The sequence below is a fragment of the Cebus imitator genome, unplaced genomic scaffold, assembly GCF_001604975.1.
Source record: "Cebus imitator isolate Cc_AM_T3 unplaced genomic scaffold, Cebus_imitator-1.0 Scaffold78, whole genome shotgun sequence".
Taxonomy (NCBI): Eukaryota; Metazoa; Chordata; class Mammalia; order Primates; family Cebidae; genus Cebus; species Cebus imitator.
This window is the reverse complement of record NW_016107393.1, coordinates 943,735-968,150: the sequence shown is the minus strand read 5'-3', so window position 1 is coordinate 968,150 and position 24,416 is coordinate 943,735. Positions and strand designations below refer to the sequence as shown.

The following is a 24,416-nucleotide window of genomic DNA, read 5'->3' as shown; positions in this document are numbered from 1 at the left end:
CAGCCTCCTGAGTAGCTGGGATTACAGGCACGCGCCACCATGCCCAGCTAATTTTTTGTATTTTTAGTAGAGACGGGGTTTCACCATGTTGACCAGGATGATCTCGATCTCTTGACCTCGTGATCCACCCGCCTCGGCCTCCCAAAGTGCTGGGATTACAGGCTTGAGCCACCGCGCCCGGCCTCCAACAAAGGGTTTTTTTTCTTTTTCTTTTTTGCACCCATGCTGTTGATTGATAAATGTAATTGTCTGATCGTGACGCTGAATAAATGTCTTTTTTTTTTAATGTGCTGTGTAAAGTTAGTCTACTCTGAAGCCATCTTGGTAAATTTCTCCAACAGCGTGAAGTTAGAATTTCTTCAGGGTGATGCCACTTTCTATTTGGAATTTATATACAACTGCTTGGGTGGAGAAGCCATTGTCTTCAGAAACCTTGGTGCAGTTGAACTAATAGTTACTGTTGTGACCTGAAGTTCACGATTAAAAGGGATTACCCAAGCAAAATCATGGAATTATTGGTTATAAAGATGATTGTTGGCACATCCTATGCAATATATCTAAATTGAATAATGGTACCAGATAAAATTATAGATGGGAATGAAGCTTGTATATCATCCATTATCATGTGTAATCAATAAATGATTTAATTCTCTTGAAAAAAAAAATTATGCCACCAAAAAGAGAAACTCAAATTCTTCATTTATATATTAACTTGTGATATGTAAGTACCAAATTAATGTATAATACCCATAAAGTCAAAAATAATGACATTTTCCAAAAAATTTTAGGTTATAGAAATCTAGAGGGACTGAGATGGCTGATTAGAAGCAGCTGTGGTCCACAGCTCTCATAGAGCAGAATGAAATGGCAAGTGAATTCAGCACCTTCAACTGAAATATCCAGGTTCTCACACTGGGACTGACTAGGCAGACAGTTGGACCCACAGAGAACAAGGAAAAGCAGGGTGGGGCGATGGTCCAACTGAGAGAGCACAGAGCCAAAGGACCCCAACCCCAGGCCAAGGGGAGCAGTGAGAGATTGTGCAACCCCAGGCCAAGGGGAGCAGTGAGAGATTGTGCAACCCCACCCAGGAAACCACACTTCTCCCATGGTTGTTTGTAACCTGTGGATCAGGAGATCTCCTGAAGACCCCAGACCACTGTGGTACACATTTACCTATGTAACAAACCTGCACATCCTGCACATATACCCCAGAGCCTAAAAGTTGAAGGAAAAAAGAAATCTATAGAATGAGCTCCAGATTATTGCCTTATATTGCTTAAACCCAGGAGGAATCAATTCATCCACACTTGAATAAGAGTGGTAAATTATAAATCTAGAGATTTATAACCTGATAAATTATAAATCTGTACAGAAGATAGACTGGGAAAAAACGTTAGACTCTTTCCCCTAACATAGGGGAAACACTGTTATTCTATAATAGCTTCTAATAATTGCTTACAACTTAATGCCTGGGTTTGAAATCTCAAAGTCACCTTCCCCCAAAATATATACAATCAACTACATTTGTGTATAAAAATCTACCTTTTGAATATTCTTTGGATCAGAAATAGGAGAACCCCACACTTCATCAATTTTCACTGAGAATCACTCTTAGTTTCTGGCACCTAGAATTTCCCTTTCTTTCTTTCCAGGTCTGTTATATTTCTTTCTTCTGATATTTTATCCATCTTTTCTATGCGGTTATAGAAGGCAAGGGGCCTGAATTTGTTCAGTCCACCTCACTGTCAGAATAAAGTCTCCACAAAAAATTTCAAAAATTGTCCTTACCATCTAATATTATTAATAAGTAAGAGTGAACTGGCCAGGCATGGTAGCTCAAGCCCGTAATCCCAGCACTTTGGGAGGCCAAGACGGGTGGATCACAAGGTCAGGAGTTCAAGAGCAGCCTGGGCAAGATGGTGAAACTCCGTCTCTACTAAAAATACAAAAATTAGCCATGCGTGGTGGCGGGTGCCTGTAATTCAGGCTACTTGGGAGGCTGAAGCAGAGAACTGCTTGAACCTGGGAGTTGGAGGTTGCAGTGAGCCGAGATCACATCACTGCACTCCAGCCTGGGCAACAGAGTGAGACTCTGTCTCAAACGAATGAATGAATGAATGAATGAATAAATGTGAATTAATACTGTTCAGCCAAACAATGTTTTCTTGTACTCAGCCTTTGCAGTCAAATATTCCATTTCTCTTTCAGGAATATCACAGTCTTCTTATGCTTCTGCCCTTTGCCTTTCTCAGTAACAATAGGAATTTTGACACAAGGTAACTTTTTATAATACAAAATTCTGCTGTGCTGGTATACAGAGCATAGAAGGCTACAGTAAAGTACTCCCAGAGTTTGGAGAGAGAACAAGATCAATATAGTGAATGAGTTTGGTTATCTGCAGAAGTAACTCAGAAGCACAGTATAATAGAAACTGCATGAGAACGAAGTTTAAAAGCACCTCGTTTTTAATCCCAATTTACAACTGAAGAGGTGACTTCAGGTAAGCTACTTAACTTTCCTCGTCCTCATTATTTTAAGACAATAACTATTCATCTAATAGGTTTATTGTAAGATAACCCAGTAGGCACTCAATAAATAGTAGATATTATTACCTAAAGAGTGTTTGTAAATGTTTTCTGATAAAAATCAAAGAAACCTACTTATTCACCAATTATTCTCAGAATAACAGACTAGGTATAGAGAAGGTTATGATTCAATTCAACCCAGTTTATTATCCTGTGACAGGGTACCAGTGCTTAACCACCAAAATGGGAATTAAATTTTATTTTGTTATTTCATTTTAGTTATTAAGTTGTTTGATTAGTATATATTTAATCCCAGAGTATCTAAATCCCATTTATATGTTTGGGGAATTATCCTTGGTGTAAGTCTTGGAGGAAAGCAAAAGCTACCCTCCACTAATGCGAATTTGCCAGATATTCACATTCCTGGTCTCTCTTGCAGGCTCTTCCAGTCAGATGCACCCTTATTCTACCTCTCTCCCTCTGGACTCTGACTTAGGAGTCAACAATGCAAAGAAACGAGGCCTTTAAGGAATGCACTCTGGTAGTAACCCATTAAAGCCAACAGAAATTCTCTGGTTCTATTACAGCCTATAAAAAAATCTCTATCAAGACCATCAAATCTCCTTTGTTCTGAACGTATGCTCTCCAAACAATATCTAAGTTGCAAATTTTGTTCACTAGATACCCTAACATCAGAAACGGCACTAAAAAGTATTCCATACCCTGAAAAGGGAATAATATAACCATAAATGAATACTCTCTAGTTTTTTAAATCAGTCTCTTAGAAGTGTGGCATGTGCGTCAGACCCCTATAGCCTCATGTCTTCCAGGAAACTGACAAATCAAGTGCCAGAAAACCCAAAATAAGAACGAGATTCTGAACCCATGGGACCCACTAAGGTATAGTTACTTGTGATGTTTTATGACTAATCATTCATTACACACACACACACACACACACACACACACACACCCCTTCTCATATAAACCATTACATGGTCTACAGTACTGTAGAGAAGACTGCTGAAATACAAGTGACTCATAAAACAGAAATGCTATATACCTTCAAGGTCCAAACACAAAGACAGATAAGAGAAAGAGAAATGAGGACAGTGTCTGAGAAGAGAGAAATTTGGTTTTCTATGTTCAGAAGATTCATTTTTTTTCCTCCAGAAGACTTTGAAAAGCCAATCTCTACATCGATGTTTCTACTATATTAGACATTATTCTATTTAAATAAAACATAAAAAATTCAACATTTAGAACACTGGTAAATTTAATTTTAACCAGAAATCCCTTCTACCTGAATTACACAATTTCTCAACTAAGCCTCCATTGCATGCTACCCACTTAAGTATGGGAATAAGAACACAGATAATATTTATTTTCCTAATAAAAAACAAATGTCAAATGTACATCTTCATACCTTCTTTAAAATTACTTTCAAATTACTATTCCTGAGGTTTTATTTTAGGTACAAAATATGAGTAAGTCAGAAAAATAGAAAAATTATTCATACATTGCAATAGAGTATATTGAGTATAGAGAGAAAAGGAACTAACTTCTCCAAAGGAATAAAACTTACATTGCTGACATTTTAATATATTGAGATAGCATTTGTTTTAAAAACATTAACTTAAGTATAGTAATGTCCAATAGATATTAAATCAGGGCACGATACTGGAATAGATTTATAATATATCTGATTCAGTTTTTTTACTTGGTCTCAATTTCTTTTTATTTTTGGTTCCAGCATTCAAGTATTACATATTTGTACTCACTGCCCTTTCAAATGTTGTATCAAAATTCAACAGACAAACCAAAACAGAGCTTTGGCAAGGGCAGAATTGCTTAAAACCAGCAAAGAACTCATTTTTACAATTCTGACCACATCCAGAACAAACAGGAATAACACAAACATCCTTTAGAATTCTAATGTTTTTCCAGCTTTATTGAGGTATGATTGAACAAATATACTTTCTAATTCTTATCAACAAATAACCACATTTCAGACTTAGAAAAGCTATCACAAAAATGACTGATGTTAATCACTTCCTTCCTAATTTATCTCAGAAACTATTTTTTAAAAATACTATTTATATTTACACAGACCTAAAATTGTTCACCTTTCATAATAATCCACACTCCAATGTAAATTACCAGATTTAAATATGAAGCTAGTTTCAAAAAACTCAATGGCATAGGGGTTGGGTGGTGGGGTGGCTTATAGACACTATTTAGATCCGGATACAAATAAACTATCTATAAAAGACATTTGTGAGATGACTGGAGAATATGAATATGAACTGGATAACTAGATATATAATTTTTGCTATTTTGGATATATAATTATTATATAATTGGTTATATTAGTTCCTTATTTTTATGAACTAAAATATATATATATATATATATATATATATATATATATACACACACATACACACATATACACATATTTAGAGGAAACATGACAACATCGGAATTTGAAATATTACCAGAAAAAAAGCAGTTAAAGTAAAATATTGATAATTTTTAAACTGGAGGAGGGTTCACTATATTTTCATATATGTTTAAAATTTTTCATAGAAAAAAAGTTAAAGAAAAAACAAAAGAAGAAATATACAGGGTTACCTTTTCCCAGTCAACTCAATTTGGCCCTTCTTATTGAAGATGAATTTAGAATCATTATATCCCCATCCATTCCATTTCATAACTTCTTGCCTAGTGAGAAGAAAAAAATATATAAATGAGACCTATGCTAAACATTGTACAGTATATCATTGATTATTAACTCACAATCATCTAAAACACCCTATCCCCGCTAATACTATATAAGGTTAAATAAAATTAGCACACATTAAAATGTCCATATACTAATATTTCTTAATATAGAATCACTCTGATGAGCAGCATCTGCTTCACAGAGTGCTAGAACCAATAAATTTAACACATTCAAAGGAAGAAGAAATAAAAAGTTGCAAAAAGGAAGAAGATATCCTTAAAATACAAATGTCTAATTTTGTACATGTTATTGGGTTTACATCGTAAAATGACCTAAAAATTTTGCAATTAAAACAAAGGAAAGAAAGTTTTACACATCTGAGAAAAAAATCATAATTATTAATCTTCTGCTATAATTAAAAAAAAAAAAGACCAATTTACCAGATAGATTCACTAGTAGTAGACACAATAAAGTATATTAAAAATCTCAAGTGCTGGGTTTACAAATATTCTGAATTCTTCAAATGCCATATAACTACCAATCTCTAACTTGACCTACATATTATAACAGTTAATGGCTATACTCATTTTCAGTATTCCAAAACAAAATGCTATTTTTAATTTCCAAATACCAATATTTCATAGATGTAAAAATCTTTTTATCAAAATCAATGGCTGAATCATTCAATTCTGCACTTCATGTGAGAATAGATAGGTCTTGCCTGTATAGAATATAATAAGCAATCACACTGAAGTATTGTATCACTTTTTATTACCCTAGTTTGGCATAGTACCTTAGTTTGATCTTGGCTACTGAAATAAATTGATGGTGAGTCTTCTTACTATAAATTCAACTATGCAGTTTATGATGCAAATAACAAAAACCTTTCTCTATCTTGAAAGTTATTTGCTGCATTAAAATTTCAAAATATAGCTGGGCATGGTGGCATGTGTCTGTAGTCCCAGCTACTAGGGAGGCTGAGGCAAGGGAATTGCTTGAACCTGGAAGGCGGAGATTGCAGTGAACTGAGATTGCACCACTGCACTCCAGCCTGGCAACAGAGCAAGACTCCATCTCAGAAAGAATAAAAAAAAATTTCAAAATAAAGATGCACTCATTAGAACGTGTTCTTCTTCTCTATAATTCTCAAGACAGAAGAAAATAACAACTGACAAGCAAGTTTTTTTATTACAATCATAATTCTTATTCTAGTTCAAAGGCTTTTCAAATGAACATGAACATAATACAACTGAGCCAGATACATGTAATTAATTATGAACTGAAATCTCCATCGATACATAAAATTAAGACAAAGAAACTAGGAATACTCTGTTTACAACTATGATTTACTATTAATAAACGTACAATCTTTCTACAAAAACTTCAAAATATCTGAAGAGTATCAATCCAGAGACTGGATTTGTAGATTAGTCAGTTATAAACTAACACCAAATATTTTTTCTAATCCAGTAACATTCCTACCTCATTGCAGAGGGAAGTTTTGGAAGGGAGCTTTTGGAAAAATCTCTGTGGAAAAACATCATGACCAGTGACACACTCATTTTCTTGAGATTTTACTTTTTTGTTGTTTTGGTGCCAAAACTTGGGATTGAACCATAAGATTTTCACATTCTAAAAACAGATTAGGATATTTTCCACTTTGCTTTCTTTCATGATTAAATTATCTTCATTTTTATGAAGTGTAATTTACTTAGTATTTTCTTACTATATTTCAATAATTTAATTAGAAGGATAAATGTATATTTTAATACATTAACATCTTTAATTGCTTATAATGTGCATAGATTTTAAGTGATTGTATTTTATTAATTAGTTATTTCAACATTTATTATAATTCTGTTCTCTACAAAATAGTAATTTGGTATTACACAAAATAAATGCAAAACTCTGAAGGCAATGCAAAGGGAAATCCTTTCAGTACAGAGGTTGAATTTGGCATGTTTATGTAGCTTAACAATGAAAATCATTTTCCTTAAAATTATCCCTAGAATTTAAAAAATTATTCCCAGATGGCCCCAAAGTAAAAAGCTAAACTTGGTCACATGGGTTCATTCTTAACACTTCATGAGGAAATGAATCAAGATGAACAGGAAAGATCGCTGTTATACACTATAAAATGAAGGAATTTACATCCTGAAGAGCCTTTGGCCTTAAACTTTCAAGTTGGGTCATATCCTTGAAAACTTCCAAATTTTCACCTCTAGGTCCCTTTTTCTCTCTTTTCATCCCAGTCATAAAATCGGGCTTGTGAAATGGGCTTTACCATATTTATACCAACTTTTTGAGTCTTCTCAGAAATTGAATGTAGGCATTTGGAATGCATTTGTGCCCAAAACAGGATTATAATGCATAAATAGTATACAATTAATATCTGGATTACACCCAAACCAATCTTCTGATTTCTTCAAGTACCCCATGTGTTAAATAAAAAACAGGTAAATTTCCTAGGCTTCTGGTCTTAAATTTTTATATATACATATCCTACCCCCCCATTACTAATATAAACTCTGATAGTTAAATATAACTATATGATCAAATCTTAAAATAACTTCTTATACACAAGAGTATAATAAGTACATTGAAGGGCATTACAGCATTAACATTTTAAAATTAGAGTAAAACTTTACAGAGTAACAGAATTCAAAAACTAAAAAGATCCTCAGAACCAAGCTAGTTCAATTGCTCATTTTTCAGATAAAGAAACTGCCCAGAGAAGCATCCCTGGTCACACAGCTAAGTTAGTTGTACGTATCCAAAGGCTGGCTTCCAGTCTCATAATGCTTCAAATATTATTCTTCAATAATATTTGAAGCCCACTTAAGTCAGGCCCTCAGGTAACCAGAATATTTGAAAGAAACTCATTTTTTCTTCACATCAATAGTGTTTCAAAAAACTATTATATGTTACTACAGGTTGAGTATTCTTTATCCAAAATGCTTGGGAACAGAAGTGTTTCAGAGTTCAGATTTTTTTTTCAGATTCTGTAATATTTACATACACATAATGAGATCTCTTGGGGATGGGACCCAAGTCTAAACAAAAAATTTATATATGTTTCATATACATCTTATTACATAGCGTAAAGGTAATTTTATACAATATTTTAATGGGTTTGTGCATGAAACAAAGTTTGTATACACTGAACCATCAGGAAGCAAAGGAATCACTATCCCATGACAGTGTTCAAAAAGCTTCCAATATTGGAGAATTTTGGATTTTAGATTTTCAAATTAGGGATGCTTACCCTGTATTGCAGTCATTCTTCTGCACTTGCTCTGAAGGAAAACATTTAAAAATCAAGGGGTATGTTTGTATCATAAGCTAAATTCCCTATACTTCTGAGAGTGTAATGAATTCTGCCATTCAGAATAACCCCAAGTACTGCAAGCAGTAAAACGAAAAATGATGAAAGAATCACCAGCTTCCCATATATTCAAATAAAGAAATGCAATTCTTAACTAACCCCAGAGGTCAATTAACCAGTATGATCTCTCAGACATACCAATTCTTAGAGCTAACTATACCAAATTTAACATCTTTCAAAAAACAAGACCCCTCCTCCTGTCAAAAGAATAGTTGGCATGATTTTACTGCATACAAAAATAAAATATGTTTTATACATTTACACATCTGACCACAGTACGAAACAGTGAAAATGCACAGTATTAGCTGGTGTAACAAAAAAAAAATGGAGGCATAAAACAGCATCCTACATGCACAAGGTGGCAGTCTTCTCCCATGATATATATATGATATACACATTCAGTAGTTTTCATTTTCCAGGGCGGTTATTGTATAATCTTTAGGTGAAATATTTAGATTTAGCCTTACTATTATTAAGATAATAAAGTTTCTTTATTCTTAAAATGGTAAATTTTCACTTTGAAGTCTCTGTTTACAGACTGGTTATCAGATTACTATTTCTCTACTAGTAATAAACTTCAAGCATCCTGATATATATGCATTGTTTCTACCATTGCTATTTCTAATCATTATATTTTTCACTAGAAAATAAGAAAAAGGAAAAAATGACTTGGCCTCCTTTCATTCTGGGTTAACAACTGTAAAAGTTCAGCTATGTAATAACTTTTTAAAAAGTTTTTCTAATAAAATTTCAACAATCAAAATTCTAATAAAAGATGCTTCACTCTTCAGTTTAGATCAATATTTCTTCTTTCCCTGATATAAAACTCACACAGCTACCTTCATCTGATAATTCTGTGATTTCCTAGAAAGAAAAAGGCCAACTGAAATGGCCAAAAGGATCTATAATTTTACTTTTCGTCATGAATTAGTTTATTGGCTTGTTAATTAACTTTGGTAACTGGTGAGGGCAGTCAGACTACCTAAATGTAATTGACTTGAGGACTCTGATAAGATCATATTTCTAGATGGGTCAACAAAGTAATAATCTGTGTCCTCTAGAGAGTGAATTTTCTTGTACCTTATCATGCAACACTTTAAACTTCAACAAGAATTTCAATCTTCCCTCAATAGCCCCATGATAAGTTTTTCAGTTCTAGTTGCCAGAATAAAAATGTGACCCTGTGATATAATGTTATTAATTAATGTGCTAATTCTTGGCAATGTAATAATGTAAAGTGGCCTAAATATGAGATTTGAGAACACAGAAAGCTGTTAACAAGAACACGAAGAAAAGGAACCCACATGCATACTGGTAAGCCACTCCACAGAGCAATCAGGTACTAAGCTTTCATAGGTAATGCCAATTCTGTGGCCTAATTATACACCTTCTGGGTATATACTGCAGAGGAAATTCATACACAGTTCCATAAGGGAACACATTTGATATATTCCCTGGAGCATTGTTTATAAAAGTAGCTGGAGGCATCACTAGAGGAGCAGATAAGTAAAGTGGAAAATGCATTCCATGAAATATTAATGCAGCAATGAAAAGCAGTGAGGTGAATAGACATGCATCCAGAAACATGAAGAAATGTTTAAAACAGTGGTAAACACAAAGGAAAAATAATGAAATCCATAGTAAAGCAGCATTTAAGGAAATTTAAAATATACACAGTAAATAACACTGCATATTTCACAAAACATACATAAAATATTATATATATCTCAATATATTATAATACATTCATCATATATGTATATTACACACATTACACACACACACACACACACACACACACACACACACAAGAACCTTCATCGGCACCCACGGGAGAGGCAGATGAAAAATTAGGAATCAGAGGCAGAAGAAAATTAAAGAGAGGCCTCACACAAACATCATACATTAAAAACGCATGTTACAACTCTCTGAACCTGAGGCAAATATGCTGCTCAGACTTTGAATCTCAGTGCAGTTTCTTTCTGTTCTGAGAAAATTCTTTCTTTCATATTTATGCAGAACTTTCATGATGGTTTATTATAAAATCTATTATTGGGCTTCTTAACAATCGCTACAAATTTTTTTGAATGATAGAATTCCATTATGAATTAAACAGCTTCAAATATATGGTAAACCAAATCTACATTTAACTACCTACAGTCAACTTTTTATAGTCCACAAGAAACTGGCACTCTAAAAAACTTTTAAGGCCAAGTGCAATGACTCACACCTGTAATCCCACCACTTTGGGAGGCCAAGGTGGGAGGATAACTTGAGCCTTAAGGTTCAAAACCAGCCTGGGCAATATAGTGGGACCCCCAATTCTCAAAAAAAAAAAGCCAGGTGTGGTGGTGTGAGCCTGTAATCCCAGCTACTACAAGGCCAAGGTAGAAGGATCCTGCACTCCAGACTGGGTAACAGAGTGAAGCCCTGTCTCAAAACAAAACAAAACATAACAAAAAGAAACCTTTTAAAACTTGAATTCAGGGCTCAAAAACTGCATCCCAAAGGTCCCATTCCTACTACATTTACTGTGAATAAATGAATGAAAGAAAAAGTAACATACAGGTATAAAGAGGAAAAACTGTAAACATAGGCACCGGAAAGATGCAGGGGGCAAGAAGGACAAATAAGGCAAGGCCAGTCTTACCACACATTGACAGAATACTCTGAGCAGTCACTAATCACTTGAGGTTCTTGGGGTGCTATTCTTTACTTCCACACTTCTCTCACATACTACACCATGTTGTACCAACTAGAAACTCATTACTGTTTGAATGATGCATTTGAAAATGGAAATACACACTATTGTCATTCATACATTTAGTAGTATATGTTACAAATATTCTAAGCTAGGGTAGGTAGGTACCCACACACCCACTTACACAAGCTTGGTACCTGCCATTCTGAAAGCCTGGAAAGAAACAACAATCCTATCCTTTACGCTCAGGTGTTTGTCTATGCAATGAGGAATACAATCCAAATCTGCATCAGAAAGTTGTCTAGCAAAAGACAAAGAGAAAAGGACATATCCTTCATTCAGCTGGACTCCTGTGTTTCCCAGACTGAACTTGAAATTTCATGATTTGTTCCCTTCACTGTCCACTTGTAATCTAATCAATATGGCAATTTTGGTAAACAACCCCAGACTTTGTCTGCCACCAAGTGGGAAAATGTCAATTCACTTTCATTGTTCACTCCATGGTTGTTAGTAATTAAAAAAGGAATTGCATCACAAACTTATTATACTGACTAGCCTACAAGTGACCAAAGGCCATTTCAGGTAGAGCCTCGCATTTCTGTAGAAACTATAAAACTGAAAACAAAGAAAACACAAATGTCTGCAAAAATCTATATGCTACTTTAGCATAGAAATCAAGCCTAAGTTCCCTTCCCCAGCTGTCTTTTGGGGACAGACTAACAATACCCCTGGCATGACCCTAAAAATGCCAAGACTAAAATCCATATCGGCTTGATGTACACAGTAGTCTTTCTTGTTGTAAACAGTAGTTGCTGGCTTTTTTTTTTTAATCTAAAATAATGATAAAATAATCAGCAGTAGCCCCTTCTACTTTAAGTGGTAGGTAGTTGGGATGGCTACCTTTGCTTCTGGCAAACCCATGGAAAAAATGAACCCCATAAAGTTTGGGGGAGAGAAGAAAGCATTGAAAGCAGGATCCAATCATAACAACAGAGGTTCTCAAACTTCCTAGGAGTATAAAAAATCACCTTGGGTACTTATTTTAAAACCAGAGTACTGGATGCCATCCTAGACCCAGCCCATGATTAAAATTCTGAAAGTAAGGCCTCAGAATCTATACTTTGAACAAGCAACCTCAGGAAATTCTGATGCAGGTCATCCACAGACCACACTTGGGTAAGCATCACCTTAAGACATGAGAAAAAGTTAAGAATAGAAGCCTCATCTATTGAATAACCACAAAGGGATACATAGCTTTAATGTAAATAATTTACAATTAAGTTGCTCTCACCCAAACCTTACCAAAATCAGGAGACTAGAATTGAGACAGAGAAACTGAAAGGAAATACTTTAAGCTCACTTTACTATAGGAGAGGATGGCCCTGAGTAGAATTCCACAAGAAAACAACGGGCAGCAAGAGGGCAAAGTGGCAGCACCCACCATGTGGGAGATAGCAGAAAGAGATAAGAGGAAATGGAAATATGATTATATGACAAGGGAGGTAGCATAAATCTATACTTAAATCTCACAAAGGCTATCTGGATGGGGAAATGAGGGCTATATAGAGATCATATTTTCTGATGCAAATTTTAGGAAGTTTGATCCACGATAGAACTTTATCTAGTTCATACATAGTCAAAGTCTTAAAAAGTATAAAAATTAAAACAATTATTTATCAAATAACTTTCCTTTAGCACAATAATATATTGATTCAAATTTCAATGTGTGGCTACCAAGGCCACATATCACATAGAAGCAATGGTGAGCCATGACTAAGAGCCACGGAGAAGAGTTTCAAACAAGAAATAGCACAACAGTGACTAAATGTCATGTGTGTTCAGGCTAAAACATGATATGAGAAACTGCAGATGCTCTATACTTTTTGGGTTCTTCCCTTCCTTTCTAATGCATAAGATGACACTTACTAGAAATTTGTTTTCTCGCCAGGCACAGTGCCTTCTGCCTATAATCTCAGCGACTCAGGAGGCTGAAATGGAAGAATCACCTGAGGCCAGGAGTTCAAGACCAGCCTGGGCAATACTTTGAGACCCTATCTTAAAAATTTTTTTTTTTTAATTACCAGGCATGGTGACACACGCCTATCATCCCAGCTACTAGAGACGATGGTTTTTGAGCCCAGGAGTTCAAGGTTACACTGAGCTATGATCACACCACTGTACGCCAACCTAGGTGACAAAGTGAAACCCCATCTTTAAAAAAAAAAAAAAAGAAATTTGTTTTCTCTATTAAAATGTCATTATTGCCACTGAGTACCTCCTACTTCTTGCTGGGCTTCCACGTTCAGAAACTGATATAGTTTGAATATTTGTCCCTGCCCAAATCTCATGTTCAATTGTAGTCCCTAGGGCCGGAGGTGTGGCGTGGTGGGAAGTGTTTGGGTCATGGGGGCAGATCCCTCATGGTTTGGCGCTATTTTTACAACAGTGAGTTCTCATGAGATCTGGTCATTTAGAAGTGTGTGGCACTTCCCCCTCCCACCCACAACCTCGACTCTTGCTCCTGCTTTTCCCATATGAAGTGCCTGCTCCCATTTCATCTTCTGCCATGATTGTAAGCTTCCTGAGGCCTTCCCAGAAGCTGATGCCAGGGCTATGCTACCTGAAGAGCCTGCAGAACCATGACCCAATTAAACCTCTTCATAAAGTATCCAATCTCAGGTATTTCTTTATAGCAATCCAAAAATGGTCTAATACAGAAACTATTTTAGCATTCTATTCTTATTACTCATTTCTGTATAGTTTACTGCAATTACAATATTGTACAATACTATAAAGCTAAGGGCTTTACAATTATTATCTTAAATTATTATCTTATTTCCTTCTCACTTTAATCCTGTGATGTATGTGTCATTATCCCTATTTAAAACATGAAAAAACTGGTCCAGAAAGATTCAGTAACTTGTCCACAGTCACACAAATAGTACGCGACACCACTAGGATTTAAACCATGGCTGTCTGGCTCCAACACTCCTAACTACCAAGCAATGATTTCAGTATACTCAATGACAACCACACAAGGAGCACAAATTATTACAAGAGCTCAGTGGTGTTCATCTCTAGCTGAAAGAAGTCTTTATTGTGGAGGCATTTAAACTTCCCCTTCTTTGGAAAATGGTAAAATTTCAATAGTCAAACAGAGGAAGAAAGCACAAGGATCTTCCCATCTAATAGGCAACATAAAATTGGCTGAAGCATAAAATACATTCAAGAAGTCTCAGAGAACAGCTGACAGCCTTGAATGCCAAATAAGAGGCTGTTATTACTTCAATAATTAATAGAGACCCATAGGATCAAAACAGTGTTTTCCATGTTCATTGCTTCTACCAAAAGTCAAAATCTAGCAGTGCGTGCTTTAAAACTCTGTTGACTCTCCAATGTGGATGAAATCCCAATTCTTTAACATGGCACCACTCTACATTTTCACCTTCCTTAACAGTTGTTCCCAGGCACATTACATTGCCACAATTCCTTATACATACCATGCCCTCTTATCTCTTCCTGTCTTTGCTCTTGCTATATATCCCCTGTCTAAAATACCCTTCTCTCCCTGGAGGGAACCAGTCTAAAAGTCACTTCTATAAAGCCTTTTCCTATCTTCCTCAAGAATTTATGGCTCTTTCTGTATATAATCACTACAGCATTTACTACATCATATCTTTTATATATCTATCTATATATCTCTAGGGACTGTCAATCATTTTTGCAATGTTAGAATGTAGCATAGCACAAGCATACAGCAAGTACTGACACTTTCCCTGAACAGAGATTGGCCTGGTAATAGAATAAAGAATCATTTAAAGGTGAGAAACAGGAAAGGGAGACCAGGCTAGATATAAGACAATTAAGATTTCATCTAAGCTGGTGGCAATGAGAGAAAAACAAAGTGTCTTGAGAGCCAATAATAGAGTCCATCTGATTTGTCAATGATCTGAATAAGGGATGGGAGATGGAGCTCAATAAGGTATCATGACTAAGGTGTTGTTGGATTTGAGTTTCTAAATAATGGGGGAAGTGAAAAGAAACAGTGGAGCACTGAGATTGAAGACTAAAATAATGACCTTATACATGAATGTTGAGTTGGAGAAACCAGCAAGATACTTAGATAGAAACACCCAATAATTAAAAATGTAAAAATGAGAGTTGAGAATTAGAGATATTAACTTAAAAGTTCCCCTAAGCATGGTAAAAGCTATCACAGTTCAAGTAGACGAAATTATTAAGGAAGAAAATGCAGAAGAAATGACTAAAAATTAATCCTATGGATTTGTAAGCTTAGGAAGAGAAGGAAGTCGGCAAAAGTATGGTCAGAAAGATAGGAAGGTGGGAAAAATACAGAACAGTGCAATAACATGAGCTAAAAAGAGATAAGAACATATACCAGGTACGGGAATTGGTCAAGAGGCTAAAAATTTTATATTTAGGTTATCCATGGCTGTTAAGAAGGCCTTTTCAAGAGGGTGATATGTGCAGAAAATTTCAAAATGTTATCTAAGCATGCTTATAAGCAGCAGGAAAAATCAACGAAGAGAAAAAGATTGATGACTTGAGGAAAATAAATAGAATAACTCATGGAACAAGATCATAGAGAAGGAATCATCAAAAACAAATGAGCAGAAAATCTGGTTGTGTCATCTTTAAATGTATGATAGCCAGAGTCAGTTCAGCTCATTTAGCTGCCTGGGCAGCCACCTATGTCTTTTGATCACCACCACTTCCTTCCCAGCAATAACTTATTAGAGCAATGTAAACACGTAACCCAAGATTGGAAACAAGGGGTTCAATTATTCTCTGCTATTGGCTGAATTCCTGGAGGAGTGGGGCAGCCACATTTTACCATTTGGACAGAAGAGCAGAAAAAGCTGATACACTTAGAGAAGCCTACAGCAAATAGTAGCAAGAAGTGATATTATCAAGAAACTTGATGGCTTTCTGGTTCTTAGCTCTAATTTCACCCTGAAGTCAAGCTCAGTTCTTACTCTTGAGTTCTTTGGCACCCCTGTACTCTTAGAATAATTTCCCTTTTCTGCTTTAACCTAGCTCAGATTAATACTTATAACAAATATCCCCAATTAGTATACATACCAAAAAATGATAATTCTTTTAAGTTACCAGTTGTATAAAATCTGAATGCAGGCATGGCAAACTAGAATGTACTTTCTGAAAATAATGGTAGATGGCAGGTATGAGCTTGGAAATAAAATCAAAATTAGAATAGCAGTATAATAGTTGTGAAGCCAGAAATAATTTATGAAGGCAAAACAGACAAATACTATTTGGAAATCAAAACCAATTGATATAAAAGAAAAAAGCAGAACCTTTCTGAAGGAGATTTAACTTCAAAAATGAAATTACCTATTTACTTTAAAATGCATCAAAATAAAATAGATTAATATTAGATGGAGAAAAGAATGTATTAATGAATGGATATGTGACAAATGCATCCAAAATAAAATACATTGATATTAGGTGGAGAAAACAATGGATTAATGGATATGTGATAAGCACAGTAAAACATTAACAGTAGAATCTAAGTGAAAGGTATACAAATGAATATTGTGAGTTCAATTCTGCAATACATTTAAACATATGCAAAATGTTGGGGGGGGTAGGGAAGGAAGACTGCTGACACCATAATCCTTAAATTACATCACCTCATATAACAGGATTTGCCTGAATAGTGAATAGGAGACATCTGCATAAGCATGGAATGTACATTTTTTACTGATAGCAATAAATGGTTTAAATTGGTACATCTAAGTCAGTTGTCTTAGCTCTCCCTCCTTCTCATCACCCCCATAGACCCGGGCACGGTGAAGCACTATTCCGTAGGCTTCCTGTGGTCATGTTTTGGTTTCCCCCTTAGAGACTCAGGCTAAAACATCTCATTTCCTTCTATCTAATTTCTGGAAAGCTGCTTCCCTAAATTTTAAGATGTAAACATGCTCAAATATGATGTAGTCTTTCTCCAAAGATTCTGATGATTTTCAATTTTTTATTACTGGTCAGAATTAAGTCCAAACAATCAATTGTTCCTTATTTCTGTCCATACCCAATGAGATCAGTGAATGATGTATTCCAATGCTCTTGGACTCATTAAGGCCCTTTTTAAAAAAATGTACCTAAGGAAATTATTAAAGATTTAATTGTAAAAAGCTTACCACAGCATTCTTTATAATAGGGAAACATTGCAAACAAATATAACACTGTTGTCATCAATAAATAGCACCTACATATAATACTTCTTAAGTCAATGAAAATGATTTTACACATTATTATTTCTTGATAAGGAAAAACGGTGATTTCAAAACATTATTATGGCAGGACGTTACACAAATATGACTATGTCTGAAAGGATCTATGCCAATGTGCTATAGCAGTTATCTCTTAATTTGTTTGGATGTTAGTCTTCATTTTGATATCCATTTTCTATTTTTTCTGCAACAAAATGCATAACATTTTAGAATAACAAAATTATTTTCCATTTTCTTTATAACTGTAAAATAACTGCCAGACATCTAGCTCCTAGCAGAATGAAACTTATAAACACTATTCAGATGACTGAAAGACCATCATTACTACAGCAAACTGCCACACCAGTTTTATAAACTTTATTACATTATCCAGATTTTCCTATCCTAATTCTTCTGATTCTGTTCTCAACCAAATGCTCTTTCTCATCAGTATTTTCACCCTCAGATTTAAGAATTTTTACATAACACCTTGACATAGAACAATACTCTTCCAATCCTTCTAGACTAGGTTTCTTTGACATGAAATTGCCCTTCCATTGTACTTGTCACCATTCCTTTTCTACACCTTACATCTTTCAGTAATAGAAGACACATCAGTCTTCCTTAGTAGACCTACATGTCACAGTAGGCAAAAACCATGTGTGGACCATCCTCCCCAGTGCTTAGCATATAGAAGACACAAAATAATTGCAAATCTGGGTAGATGAAGTTTCTTTTTTTCTCTCTCTCTCTCTTTTGAGACAGAATCTTGCTCTGTCACGCAGGCTGGAGTTCAGTGGCATGATCTCGGCTCACTGACACTTCCACCTCTTAGGTTTGAGCGATTCTCCTGCCTCAGCCTCCTGAGTAGCTGGGACTACAGGTGTGTGCCACCACGCCCAGCTAATTTTTGTATTTTTAGTAGAGACTAAAAATAGTATTTTTCTTTTCATCCTGTTAGTCAGGCTGGTCTCGAACTCCTAACCTCGGATGATCCACCCACCTCAGGCTCCCAAAGGGCTGGAATTACAGGTATGAGCCACCATACTCAGCCGGTAGATGAAGTTTCAAATGGGTGAGATGGCTGGAGAGTGCCTAGGTGATTTAAACGAATTAAAGGCTCTAGACCTACATATTACATCCTATGACACTTAGCTCTTAACTGTATGATTTAAAGTTACTCTTCATAACCTGAGAAATCATAGGAAAAAGGTAAAATGCTTCCCTGATTCTCAAAATTAAAAAGATCCTCTGAAACCTGGTATCAATCAACAAGCAAAGTTCTTCCAGACAATGGCACAAGAAACGGTGTAAAAGCTGACAAACATGGCATGAATAAGAGACCTTGCCTAGAACAGCAGAAGAGCTAGATAAATCAGAAGCTGAAGTTTAAAAGGTATATACTTTAAAATGTGGTTAGAGGTGAAGGGATATGAATTGAGTCCAGCTACACCAGTCTTCTTGTTGCTTTCCTGATATGCCACATATGCATATCCTTTTAGGATATTTGCACACACTAATCCTCTGCCCAGAACACTCATTTGCCAGGATATCCATATGATTAAACTCATCTCCTTTAAATATCTGCTCAATTGTCATGTTTTCACTGACATCCTACTTAAAATTTGAACCCTACCTCCTTGCCCTCTCTACTTTTTCTTTTTTCTATAGCACTTATCACCTTCTAACATACTTAATAATTTACTTGTTTACTATGTTTAATTATCCATTTTACCCATTGGAATGTAAGTCCTAAGAAAATAAAAATCTTTCTCCATTTTGTTCACTGATGTAGCCCAAGTGCTTAGAACATAAGTGACCAATAAATATTTGTTTAATCCACAGAATGAATGTTAAAGATTGTGAAGGAAAAATGAATAGGGCTGGGTGATATCAATATAATATCAAGGAAAAAGCTCTAAACTTGAGATTTTCTTAAAATCCAGAATCACCTGGGCACAGTGGCTCATACCTGTACTCTCCGCACTTTGGAAGGCCAAGGTGGACAGATCACTTAAGGTCAGGAGTTCAAGACCAGCATGGTCCAACATAGTGAAATCCGTCTCTACTAAAAATACAAAAATTAGCCAGGCATGGTGGCATGCGCCTGTAATCCCAGCTACTTGGGAGGCCGAGGCAGTAGAATTGTTTGAAGTTGGGAGGTAGCAGCTGCAGTGACACGTGATCACACCCTATACTCCAGCCTGGGTGACAGAGCAAGACTCTGTCTCAAAAATTTAAAAAAAAAAAAAATGATTCAAATTTAAGCTTTACCACTCAGTAGCTAGAAACTGACTAATATATTTTTCTGGCAAGTATCTATGAACTTCAGTTCCTAATCTGTGAAATGGGCAGTTGTGAGGATCAGATGACACAACATTTATGAGAACAGCAGAGTGGCTGCAGAATTAATGACAGTATTAATTTGAATAAATTCAAAATAAAGTTTAATCTTAAAAGAATGAAAACAAGTTCAAGGTAAGGATTGAAGGATGTGACTGTGGGACTAGTGTTAACACTATGAGACATGAGAAAGCCCAGATAAGTAAGTTCTGGAGAATGAGAAAGGAGTTAATGAGTTAACTTTTCACCTATACCTATACTGGCCAGCATGGTATATCACTAGCCACATGTGCCTATTTAAATTAGAATTAAACAAAATTTAAAATTCAGCTCCTCAGTCATTCATGGTTAGTGGCTACAATACTGGATAATGCAGATTACAGAACATTTCTATCACAGAAAGCTCTACTGGATAGTGCTGACTTAGAAAATTTGAATTGACAGCAAAATATCCACTCCAAAGTATATGTGACTAAAGTGATAAGAGAATTCAAGTAGGCGTCATTTTAATATCCCTAAGGCTGGATTCCTATACAGTTAGTTGAAGCACCTTTAGAAAAAATTTAAAACCCAACCAGGTAATCAATCTGAGTGGGAATTGCAAACTTCTGTGAATATCACAATTTAAATAGTTCACATTACTTGATTCTAAGGTCCTGGGTTACCTGAGCATTCCCCTGCTTATAGGATGAGGTCTCTGACACAGCAACTATAAGTAGAATTTGGAGAGTCCCACTGAGGTCAACAACATAAATCTGGTCAGCATCCTGGCCAAATCTCTGATTAGTAACTTCAAACATGCTGGCAAGACCAAATGTTATATGCAATCATATAACAGTTTTCTTAGTGAATGACAAGATGATATCTACCCCTCCGAATCTCACCCAGAAGGCAAAACTCTCTCATCAAAAGTAACCGCAGTTACTGGAATGGTAGCAGTTTTCTTTAATGAGTAGGCATATTTCAGCTACTGAAAGATCTAGAATTAAATACATAAATGCTTAAGAGAATCAAAGACAGATGTTAATGTTTTTAAGAAAAGATACAAAAATTTGATATTTTACATATTTACAAAATTTAAGAGAATCTAGTCTATAAGAATGACTGACTTATAACTCAAATTTAAAATGTATAATTGAGTAATAGATTTGAACTTGTGATTTTAAGTTGAAATCTTATAAGCTCACAAACAATATGTGAACACTGCAAGGTCACTTTGTTTAAAAATCCAGTTTATTTATAAAAATGATTTAGTACCTGGGAGCATTTTATTACCTCAGACAATTGATGTACTTAAGAAAAGTAAATACATTAACTACTAAACACTACTTTAATTACTTTAACCTCTTCCTATGCAGTAATAGCTATAAAAACACTAGTTTGATATGCACTTTATATTAAAATAAATAATTATTCAAACCAAAAGTAACCACTACTTAAATGTTGATCATTAACAGAATGGATAAACTGTAGTATACATATACCAAAGGGAATACTATTCATCCATGAGGATAAATGAAATATGACTAGGTACAACAACATGGATGAATATCACAAACATAATACTGAGAGAAAGAAGCCAAACACAAAAAAAGCACACACTGTATGATTCTATTTATATAAAATTCAAACAGTCAAATCTATATAAGGTAGTGGTTATCCTGGTGGAAGGAGCCACTGGGATGATCACAAAGTGGGCTTCTTAGAGTACTGGTAATGCTGTTTCTTAATCTAAATATAGATAAAATAGATGTGCTCATTCTGCAAAAATTAATTATACTGTAAGCTCTCTGCTGTTTTGGTGGCATGTGTTAGGCTCTACACCTGCAGAGGAGGTCTTCTGTGGTACACTACCTGTGATGGAGTCTAATTCAGGGTAACTACTAGGTAGTACAGATCTAAGCCATGATCTCCAACCAGCATTATCAGTAACAAAGCTAACATTTTTACCTCTCTGTCTGTATCCTGCGTCTTATCTCTCAGTTGATTCTGAGCTCAGATATTAGAACAGGGATATGACAAAATACTACCCCCAAGACCCAATAAATAAAGAGAACACTAATAGGCAGAGGACTATTACTACTTTATGCCACAAGGGTAGACTCTAGTCATGATTCTTTGATTTGGTTTAGGGTTGAAATTAACATACTAATCTGATTAACAGCAGAAGTTATCTTCTCAATAATAAGGAAATAAAATCGAAAGGAGTAATATTTGCTTAGCACTTGCTTTTAAAGTGTTCCATAAAGTATCTCATCTGACTGTAACAGCAATCCGTTTCTCTGCAGCCTAAAAACAGATCATTTAATTTATTCTCAGGTGTTTTATTAAGTGATCACAGGGTAGATGGCTCTATAGTAACTTCCTGACATAAAAAAGTCTATTTGGAGAAGGTCTGGTCCATCTTAAAATGCAATCTAGAGAAGCATGCTAACAAATAACCACAGAGAGTAAGTCTTCAGTTTCTTGTTCATTCACAATCCAAAGACAGTTTGCAACTAGGCAGTAAACCTTCCATCACCTATTCTCTTTTACTCCTTTCTTCTCCGATCTTGGGTCTTCCACATTTCTCCTAATTCCCTTTTATTCCAAACACTGTCTTCTTCCACAAGTCAGATAGCAAAATTCACTCACAAAAGTAAACTGGCTGGTCTATCTTTTTAAACCACCCATTACATTCTCTTAAATGATGAATTTCATTGTGACAGAATGATGTTTTGTAATTTATTCAGTAAGTACAACATAAACTAGTGTCCTCTTAACTATATGACAAAGTATTTGACGTGACCTATTTAATCACAAAAGCTTTGAAACTTGGCATGACAAAGACAGCAACCTGATGAATAGTAAATAGATAATATTTTCCTGGGATATCAAGTGTGGTAAACCAGCACAGAGGGAACAGCATGGACTCTGGAGCAAGAACAGAGTTGAAATGCCATCTCTTTCATTTCATAAATGCAAGGCCTTAGACAAATTAACTTTTCTAAGCCTCTGCTTCCTCCATTGTAACATACATATAGTATCACTCACTTTTCAGAGCTGTTATGTGAGATTTAAATGAGATAATGTACATAAGTTTTAGCATAGTTCCGGTTATATTAGGACATATCCAATTAAAACTCCTATTACTACTATCACTAGAATTCCTAGCTTAGGAACTCAATATAGAGTAAATGTTCCATTCAACATAAATACCAAAATAAGCTCTAATTTTGCCAAACAATGTTTAGTTTTAAGTCAGGTCACTTGAGCAAATAACCTTTGTTTCAGAAATGTATCAGCTCTCAAAGGCTTCAGGATGCCCTCTTGGAAAACATTTACAAGAGGTTAACCCAGCTGTATTCCTTCTGAAAAATATCTACCCAATCTCCCAACAGATGCTAAATAATACTTTTTTTGTTTTGTTTTGTTTTTTGAGACAGTCTCACTCTGTTACCCAAGCTGGAGTACAATGGCACAGTCTCAGCTCACTGTAACCTCCACCTCCCAGGCTCAAAGCAATCCTCCCACCTCAGTCTCCCCAGTAGCTGAAACCACAGGCCCATGGTAACCACACCCTGCTAACTTTTTTTGTATTTTTGTAGAGATGGGATCTCACCATCTTGCCCAAGTTTGTCTTGATCTCCTGGGCTCAAGTGATTTGCCTGCCTCGGCCCCTCAAAGTGCTGGGATTACAGGTGTAAATCATCACGCCCAACCTTAAGACACGGTTTTTTATTAAAATGGCATATGTAAGTGACATTATAAGCAAGTAAACTAAACAATTAGTAGCATTCTTAGTGAGATATTCTTTTGACTGAACACTTATAATCTGTGTAAAAACTGCTATAGAGCAGCTCTGACTAATGCAAACCACAGTGAGGTTGGAGCCAAAGTTATAACTGGGAAAGAGGTTGGCAGTGTGGAGGAATGAAAGCTAACAAGATATTTTTTTACTTCTCTTTTTCGTAAGATCACAAGAGCCTTAAAACAAAACAAACTTCAAAAAATCCAAAACCAATACATAAAAGTGTCACATATGTAATTGACATTTACTATGATTTTTAAGGATCTAAAATTGCACTTAGAAGCAAAGTCAAAAGAAAAACTGTACATGGGTAACATGCACTTAAAGAAAAAAGGAGGATCCAGAAGTAAACTGTCACTCCAAAACTTTGCCCAGCAACTTCAAATAATGAGAACATATGTTCCTGGATAGAAGTAATTGGAGTCAGCCAGGTGCAGTGGCTCACACCTGTAATCCCAGCACTTTGGGAGGTCGAGGCGGGTGGATCACAAGGTCAGGAGCTAGAGGCCAGCCTGGCCAAGAAAGTGAAACCCCATCTCTACTAAATATACAAAAATTAGCCAGGCACAGTGACAGACGCCTGTAATCCCAGCTACTCAGAGGGCTGAGGCAGGAAGAATCACTTGAACCCGGGAGGCGCAGGTTGCAGTGAGCCAAGATCACACCACTGCGCTCTAGTCTGGGTGACAGAGC

At 35.5% G+C, this 24,416-nt stretch overlaps 1 protein-coding gene across 3 annotated transcripts in view; it reads right to left on the bottom strand.

Moving 5' to 3' along the window:
* Positions 1-24,416, bottom strand: part of AGPS (alkylglycerone phosphate synthase) — a 139,405-nt gene that overhangs the window by 110,747 nt on the left and 4,242 nt on the right. For 2 of the 3 annotated variants that reach the window (XM_017532649.2, XM_037740023.1), the window contains exon 2: positions 5,163-5,252. In XM_017532649.2, the coding sequence (XP_017388138.1) occupies positions 5,163-5,252 (90 nt within the window). Of the gene's footprint in view, positions 1-5,162; positions 5,253-8,518; positions 8,608-24,416 lie in introns of those variants that run through there. The other variant, XM_017532651.2, reaches the window with a different exon arrangement.